This window comes from Rana temporaria, chromosome 13 (genome assembly GCF_905171775.1).
Source record: "Rana temporaria chromosome 13, aRanTem1.1, whole genome shotgun sequence".
Taxonomy (NCBI): domain Eukaryota; kingdom Metazoa; phylum Chordata; class Amphibia; order Anura; family Ranidae; genus Rana; species Rana temporaria.
The window spans coordinates 104,090,242-104,099,229 of NC_053501.1; the positions used below are offsets into that span (position 1 = coordinate 104,090,242).

General features: G+C 43.0%; 1 protein-coding gene across 1 annotated transcript; it reads left to right on the forward strand.

The window, feature by feature from the left end:
- The first annotated feature begins 2,939 nt into the window (after positions 1–2,939).
- Positions 2,940–4,811, forward strand: LOC120920096 (SCAN domain-containing protein 3-like). The gene has a single exon (XM_040332008.1). It carries the CDS (start codon positions 2,940–2,942, stop codon positions 4,809–4,811), a length of 1,872 nt encoding a protein of 623 aa, XP_040187942.1.
- The last annotated feature ends 4,177 nt before the right edge of the window (positions 4,812–8,988 follow it).

An 8,988-nucleotide genomic window follows, 5' to 3' on the forward strand; every position in this document is an offset into this window, starting at 1 on the left:
GTATCTATGCGAAAATGATTCTAGGAATCACTCGCATAGATACCCGGGGCCAAAAACAGAGATACAACGGTGTTTTCTGAGATACACCGTCGTAACTCTTTTGAGAATATGGCCCAGTATGTGCAACCGTGACCACCACATCTAAACGTTCCATTGAAGGATAACCAATTGGTGGAAGTAGGCCTGCTACTGAAAAGACTTGGGGATAATAGACTAGTAAGGGATGGTGCCTTTCTGGATACAGTGCGGACACCCCCCTTTAGGATTTCACAATAGATGGAATCAATAGACAGGATTGGGAGATATTTGGTGACGATCTTTTTCACTTTATGGAACTCACTGCTATGCTCTTCGTCCTTCCATTTATCTTTTTGCATATGTTTTTGCGCTGTTTTCATAACTTAATCTAAACAGAAAATGGAAGATAGACGACAGTATAGTTCTGCCCTTGACGCATACCACAATGTCTTTCTGGTTTGTTTATTATATTCCAAAAGGTCTCTTGGAGCAAATATAATAACAATTTTTTCTAAAATGGCATTCAAACCAGAACGACAGGGTATAGCGTATAGCAACGTTTCTCAACCAGTGTGCCGCGGCACACTGGTGTGCCGTGAAGAGTCCCCAGGTGTGCCGCGGCAAAATGACCCCTATATAGGCAGCTATAGATGCTATCTGTAACAGCTACTGCTGGGCACTTTGCTGGGCACTTTGCTAGCATTCGTTATTACAGCGGTGCCGGTCCGCGGTGTAAAAACTCACTTCCTGGCTCCCGAGCGCGTCTTGCCAACGTCATCGGTTGCTATGGGAGGGTCGGGCGCACGTGACGTGAGAGCCGTAGGTACAGTACCAGTAAACTCTGCCTGGCGCGCTTTAGCCTGAGGGGGAAGAAGGACGAGTGGTGGATGAATGTGGTGGTGTGTAATAGAGGTGATGTCACTATCACTCTCACTAGCAATGAGTAATGAGAAATAGTTGTTTTTACAGGCATGGTGTAATTATATATATATATATATATATATATATATATATATATATATATATATATATATATATAAAACGACATAGCACTTGGCACTTTCACAGTGACTCACTTCATTGCAGGCAAGGTGATTTTAAATGTAATATATTTACATGGGCTATGTGGGTTATTATTGATAATAATAAATGTATACTTCAATACTGCAGTTTGGCCGCAGCGCAGGTGTAGCACAGTGTACCTACGGTTTTCATGTGGTTTCTCAGACTTCTATTATGTCCCTAATTTTTGGTGTGCTTTTCTCAAATGTACCAAAAATGTACTACATAATATAAGTTTATGAGAAACCACATGAAAACCGCAGGTATACTGCGCTACACCTGCGCTGCGGCCAAACTGCAGTATTGAAGTATACAGTTATCATTATCAATAACCCACATAGCCCATGTATAATATATAAAAAAAATAAAAAATATATATCACCATGCCTGCAATGGAATGAGTCAATGTAAAAGTGTCCTAATTGTAACAAGTGTTATGTAGATTTTAAGTTGTTTTCCGGGGGTTATGGCTGAAGATATCAGCCATAACCTTGGTATTGTTTTTTTACAGACAGTGGCTGGCTTTCTCATGAAAGCGTCCCGAGTGGCTCTTGAGCCACTGGAACGCTTTCAGAAGCGTCGGGAGGGGATGTCCCCCGCTCCCACCGTCTCGCTTGAGATACAATCCAATGGTGTGGCCGGCTAGTCCAAGAGGCAATGAAAGAGTAGATCCCCCCTTGAAGGACCGGAGCAACGCCATGACTTCCGGTCCAGGCTGGAAGTAAACAATTTTTATTTGTTTTTTTAAAGCAAAAGATTAAAAAGGTAAAAGAGAGAGATGGAGGTCTTTTTGACTCAGATCTCTCCATAAAGAGGACCTATCATGCTTATATCTATTACAAGGGATGTTTACATCCCTTGTAATAGGAATAAAAGTGATATTAAAAAAAAAAAATGTAAAAGGGACAGAGAAAAGAAAAATTATAAATAAGACAACATTTTTTATAATCACCCCCCCATCCCTACGCAAGTTGATACGCAAGTCGCACACGCATATGTAAACAGTATTCGCACCACACATGTGAGGTAACACCGCACATGTTAGAGCGAGTGCAATAATTCTAGTGCTAGACCTCCTCTTTAGCTCTAAACATGTAACCTGTAAAGGTTTTTAAAGCGTTGCTTATGAAGATTTTTAGGTACCGTAGTTTGTCACCATTCCATGAGTGTGCGCAATTTTAAAGTATGACATGTTGGGTATCTATTTACCCGCCATAACATCATTATTCACACTACAAGCGGTCCCCGGGTTACAAACAAGGTTTGGTTTGTTCTTAATTTGAATCTGTTTGTAATTTGGAAAAGGTACATTTTGTTAGTGTATCTCCAGCCAAAAAATACATTTTAAAGCTTTTTGGATAACATAGCGAAGGGTTATCACCCCTGTAACATTTGTTTTGCTGTCTGTGCCCATGTTCAGAAGATTTCACCTCACTTTCTGTCCCAATGACAATTGGATTTTGAAAATGTGGCGTTATTAGGGAAACAAGGATTGGTGATAAAACATCAGTGGAGAGGAGACACCTTTTTTCCATACTAACGCTTACAGGAGAGAATTTTCCTTTCTAGGGGTAGATTTCCTCTTACTTCCTGTTGTCTCCCTCCGTTTGCAAGTAGGAGTCGTTTGTAAGTCGGATGTTTGTAAGTAGGGGATCGCCTGTATACCGGTACCCAAAAATTGGGGTATATATTGCGTTTTGTTTTAATTAATTGAATTGAATTCTTTACAAAAATACAAAATACCATGTGGCATAAAAAATTGCAACGATCACCCCCTAGTGTGGTACAATGTACTGAACTCTGTACTCTGAATTACAGAATACAGAACTCAGCGGCTACAAACTACTGAAAGGTCTAGCATGGATCGTTTTTTGCAAAGAAAGGCTCCAGTACCCAGCTCTGATTCTGAGCCATCAACTTCATCATCCACAAGTACCTCAGCAGAGAGGGTAGTGGAGGCCAGCACCAAGTCAAGGAAAAGACAGTATGATGATAGATATCTGTCATATGGTTTCATCTGTACAGGGGTTTCATCATGCCCTCTCCCTATGTGTCTGATATGTGGTATGAAATTATCAAATGAAGCAATGGTTCCAAGCAAACTTAAACGACACCTGACAACAAATCATCCATCACTAGCCAGCAAGGAACCAGAATATTTCATTCGTTTGAAAAGTCAACACAAACGACAAGAGCAAGTCATGATTAAGAGTGCAAAAGTGTCAGAGAAAGCACTGGAGGCTAGCTATTTAGTGGCCGAGATAGTAGCTAAAGCTAAGAAGCCACACACAATTGCGGAAACGGTCATTTTGCCAGCATGCACAGCTATTGTCAACAAAATGCTAGGCCCACAAGCAGCAAAAGAAATAGCAAAAGTTCCACTGTCTGACAGTACCATTGGAAGGCGAATCAATGACATGTCTGCAGATATTGAAAACCTGGTTTTTGAAAAAATCAGATCTACTGGGAAATTTTCCTTACAAGTCGATGAATCCACTGACATAAGTGGGCATGCTCAGCTCTTGGCAAATGTTCGATTCATAGATGAGGACCATATCAGGGAGACTTTTTTTTTTTGCAAACCGATACCTGAGAAAACAAGTGGAGAGGAGATTTATCGTGTGACAACGGAGTATCTTGAACAGGGCGGATTAAGCTGGAAGAACTGTATCAGTGTCTGCACTGATGGCGCTGCTGCCATGATGGGTAGTGTCAAGGGCTTCATCAGCAGAGTAAGAGTTCAGAACCCAAGTGTGCGAAACACTCACTGCTTTCTTCACAGGGAGGCACTAGTTGCAAAGACCCTGCCACAAGAACTGTCAGATGTACTGGATGGAGCAGTGAACATTGTAAATTACATAAAAATGCGGCCCTTGAAGACACGTATGTTTTCAATTCTATGCGCAGAAATGGGAGCAGAGCATCATAGCTTGTTGTTACACACCGCAGTCCGCTGGCTTTCACGGGGAAAAGTCTTGGACCGAGTATACGAGTTAAGAGAGGAAATCAGAACATTTCTAATAGGACAGAAGTCTGCATATGCAGAATTGATGGAAGACACGCAATGGTGTGCGAAACTTGCATACCTGGCCGACATTTTTAGACATCTGAATGAACTGAGTGCTAAAATGCAAGGTAAAGAAGAAAATCTTCTCACCTCGTCTGACAAATTACGTGGCTTCAGATCCAAGCTGACACTCTGGCGCTCCTTTGTAGAACAGGGCAGCCTTGAGATGTTTCCCCTGTGCAATGCACATTCAAATGGCAGCATACTTTCTGATCTTATCTCTCAACACCTCCAAATTCTTGACGAAAGATTTAGTCACTATTTTCCATCTGAAGCTTTTGCAGAGTTTGACTGGGTCCGTAACCCTTGGAGTTCATGTGCATTGGATAGCTCAAAAGTCTTGCCACTAGCGGCGCAAGAGCAACTGGCAGAGATCAGGGAAGATCGCACATTAAAAATCAAATTTCAAGATGTGGCTTTGGATACGTTTTGGGTATCATTGAAGTGTGAGTACTCAGTAGTTTCAAGTACCGCCATTGCAATTCTGCTACCCTTCTCTACTACTTACTTGTGTGAACTGAGCTTTTCAAGCCTAACCTATATCAAGAACAAGTATAGAGAGAGACTTAGGGCTGTGGACCAGGAGCTCCGTGTCTGTCTCTCATCCTTTCCTGCCAGAATAGAGCGATTGTGTCAGTCGTCCCAGGCTCAAGTATCCCATTGATGTAAGTAACAATTAAATTTTTTCCACATTTTTGGTTTGGTGTGCCTTGAGATCCTGACAGATTTTAAAGGGTGCCTTGGTTAAAAAAAGGTTGAAAAACACTGGCGTATAGTATCATAACCACACATATACTATTTTAACCACTTAAGCCCCGGACCAATATGCTGCCTAAAGACCCAAGGTGTTTTTACAGTTCGGGACTGCGTCGCTTTAACAGACAATTGCGCGGTCGTGCGACGTGGCTCCCAAACAAAATTGTCGTCCTTTTTTCCCCACAAATAGAGCTTTCTTTTGGTGGTATTTGATCACATCTGCGGTTTTTAGTTTTTGCGCTATAAACAAAAATAGAGCGACAATTTTGAAAAAAATGCTATATTTTTTACTTTTTGCTATAATAAATATCCACCAAAAACATATATAACATTTTTTTTTCCCCTCAGTTTAGGCCGATACGTATTCTTCTACCTATTTTTGGTAAAAATAAATCGCAATAATCGTTTATCGGTTGGTTTGCGCAAAATTTATAGCGTTTACAAAATAGGGGATAGTTTTATTGCATTTTTTTTTTTTTTTTTACTACTAATGGCGGCGATCAGTGATTTTTTTCGTGACTGCGACATTATGGCGGACACTTCGGACAATTTTGACACATTTTTGGGACCATTCTCATTTTCACAGCAAAAAATGCATTTAAATTGCATTGTTTATTGTGAAAATGACAGTTGCAGTTTGGGAGTTAAACACAGGGGGCGCTGTAACATTTAGGGTACATCTAGTGTGTGTTTACAACTGTAGGGGGGTGTGGCTGTAGGACTGACATCATCGATCGAGTCTCCCTAATAAAAGGGATCACTCGATCGATGCGCCGCCATAGTGAAGCACGGGGAAGCCGTGTTTACATACGTCTCTCCCCGTTCTTCAGCTCCGGGGAGCGATCGCGACGGAGCGGCTATAAACGAATAGCCGCGCCGTCGTCCCGGATCGCTCCTGAAGCCACGGGGACCGCCGCATGTACCGGGGGGGTCCCGATCGGACCCACGTCAAGCAGAGGACGTATATATACGTTGATGTGCCTGCCTGTGCCATTCTGCTGACGTATATGTACATGAGGCAGTCCTTAAGTTAAATACCATATTTTTATAGATTTTTTTTTTGTGTACATAAAAAGTTGGAGTCATAATTGAGTTCTATACTCGATATTTATCAATGATCATTTAGACCATTATATGAGTCGATTGCACCAACTTTTAAATTATATATGTTCATTTCACTACACTTTATGTCACAATATACAAACACATTATATTTTCTTTTCTTTTTCACTATATTAGTTATGATACATATGTGTTTCACACATGGGGTTTCTTTTTGTCTTTTCTATTATCTCTCATCATTAGTATGAGAGGGATTTTTTACCTATGTATTTCTCTATTCCACATACGATAGTACTCCATGTGTGAGACATCAGGGCTCATCAAAGTGTTCTATTAATGATCACCTGTGGGTTAATTGGTGAAACGCCCCATTCACCTCTTTCCCTCCTTCTTTTAAACACAGTTTTTGTCATTGTTCACTAGCTACGAGTAAGCATCTTACGATGTGAAACATGTCAGCCATCCTTTTCCTTTTGTCCACTTCTTCTTTTTGACTGCATTGTTTTTGGTTGTTTTTTGTTCTTTGAACTTCACTTGCTAAATAAAGCATTGGGCCAGATTCAAGAAGCAATTGCGCCTGTGTAACCATAGGTTACACAGCGCAATTGCTTACTTGCTCCGGCGTAGCGAATGCTCCTGATTCACGAACATCGCTACGCCGACTGCAGCCTAAAATCTGCGTGGCATAAGGCTCTTATGCCATGCATATCTTAGGCTGCATTCTTGTGTTGGCCGCTAGGGGGGGCGCTCCCATTGTGATCTGTGTATAGTATGCAAATTGCATACTAACACCGATTCACAACGTTGCGCGAGCCCTGCGTACGCAAATTACGTAGTTTGCGTACGTCGGGTTTCGCGTAAGGTTACACATCCTAATAGCAGGCGCAGCCAATGCTATAGGATACCCACGTTCCCGCGTCGCGATATTTAAAATCTACGTTGTTTGCGTAAGTGAATCGTGAATGGCGCTGGACGCCATTCATGTTCACTTTGAAGCAAATGACGTCCTTGCGACGTCATTTGCCGCAATGCACGTCGGGAAAGTTTCCCGACGGAGCATGCGCTCTACGCTCAGCGCAGGAGCGCGCCTAATTTAAATGATTCCCGCCCCCGGCGGGATCATTTACATTGCGCGCGCTTACGCCTGGCAATTTTGCCGGCGCGCCCTCGCAATTTACGGAGCTACTGCTCTGTGAATCGAGGGCAGCGCAAAATATTTGCGGGGGCACAGGGCAAAATCGTTGCCCTGTGCCTCCGCAAATAAAGCGCAAATGTAACTGAATCTGGGCCATTGTTTCAAGTAGTGCGGCGGTCCAGGACCTTTTTTATCTCAGGAGGAATAGTGCCCTGTCATTGGTCTTAGCAGGAAAAATAGTGCCCCCTCATTTGTCTAAGGCCCTTTTCACACACTGGAGCGGGCGGCGCGTCGGCGGTAAAATGTTGCGTTACCGCCAATTTCACAGTGCTATTCGGCGGGCGAGAAAGTGTTAATAACCACCGCAAAGTGCCTCTGTAGAGGCGCATTGCCGGCAGTATAGCCGCAGTGTCCCATTAATTTCAATGGGCAGGAGCGTTATACACACCAAAGATGCGGCTAGCAGGACTTTTTTTACTGTCCTGCTAGCGCACCACTCCAGTGTGAAAGCCCTGGGGGCTTTCACACTGGAGAGGCAGCAGAGGCTGATTAGGGTTGGTTTGCAGGCGCTATTTTTAGTGCAATAGCGCTGTTGTGCTTTTTTAAGGTCATTTTTACCCGCACAGTATTTGTTTTGAATTTTTTTTAATGAAGATATTTTTGAATACAAGTCAATCTATATGACATAGTCTATAATTAAGGATGAGCTTCGTGTTCGAGTCGAACCCATGTTCGACTCAAACATCGTATGTTCGATCGTTCGTCGAAATACGAACGTTACGGGCCGTTTGCGCCAAATTCGAGTGGCACGTTATGGCCCATAATTCACTGCGGCATTGCTGGCTGATTATTGGCCAAGCATGCACTATGACCCGCATGCTTGGCCAATCACAACGTGCAAAAAACAGAGAGCCATAATTGTCCAAAGCCAGGGTGGCTTTGGCCAATTATGGCTCAGGGGGTTTAGTACACGCCCCACACTATAAAAGGCCGCCTGCAGGTCGGCCTTGTGTAGTGTGTTGTGGCGGTGGTTAAAGACAGACAGAGAGAGAGAGAGACAGTGTCATTTTTTCTAGGTAGATAGAGCAGGCAGGCTAGTCAGTTAAAGTTACAGTGTGTAGAGGATATATATGCATCCCAGGTGTTGTACATATATTTATACACTGTATAGTTTAGCTAGATCAGCTATTCCTAATTTACTGGCAGGCAGTTGATTGTGCTAGCTGCAGTATTCTCACATGGTGTACTGGCCGTGTGCTCTGTAGTTTGCACCTAAAGCTACTTGGCACGTGTCCTCTGTAGTTTGCACCTAAAGCTACTTGGTGTATACTGTACGTGTCCTCTGTAGTTTGCACCTAAAGCTACTTGGCACGTGTCCTCTGTAGTTTGCACCTAAAGCTACTTGGTGTGTACTGTACGTGTCCTCTGCAGTTTGCACCTAAAGCTACTTGGCACGTGTCCTCTGTAGTTTGCACCTAAAGCTACTTTGTGTGTACTGCACGTGTCCTCTGTAGTTTGCACCTAAAGCTACTTGGTGTGTACTGCACATGTCCTCTGTAGTTTGCACCTAAAGCTACTTGGTGTGTACTGCACATGTCCTCTGTAGTTTGCACCTAAAGCTACTTGGTGTGTACTGCACATGTCCTCTGTAGTTTGCACCTAAAGCTACTTGGTGTGTACTGCACGTGTCCTCTGTAGTTTGCACCTAAAGCTACTTGGCGTGTACTGCACGTGTGCTCTGTAGTTTGCACCTAAAGCTACTTTGTGTGTACTGCACGTGTCCTCTGTAGTTTGCACCTAAAGCTACTTGGCGTGTACTGCACGTGTCCTCTGTTGTTTGCACCTAAAGCTACTTGGTGTGTACTGCAGTTCTGTTAGGTGAAGAGAC

What these genes read in the sequence shown, in the direction of transcription:
- LOC120920096 (XM_040332008.1), top strand. Translation starts at nt 2,940, where the DNA reads ATGGATCGTTTTTTGCAAAGAAAGGCTCCAGTACCCAGCTCTGATTCT.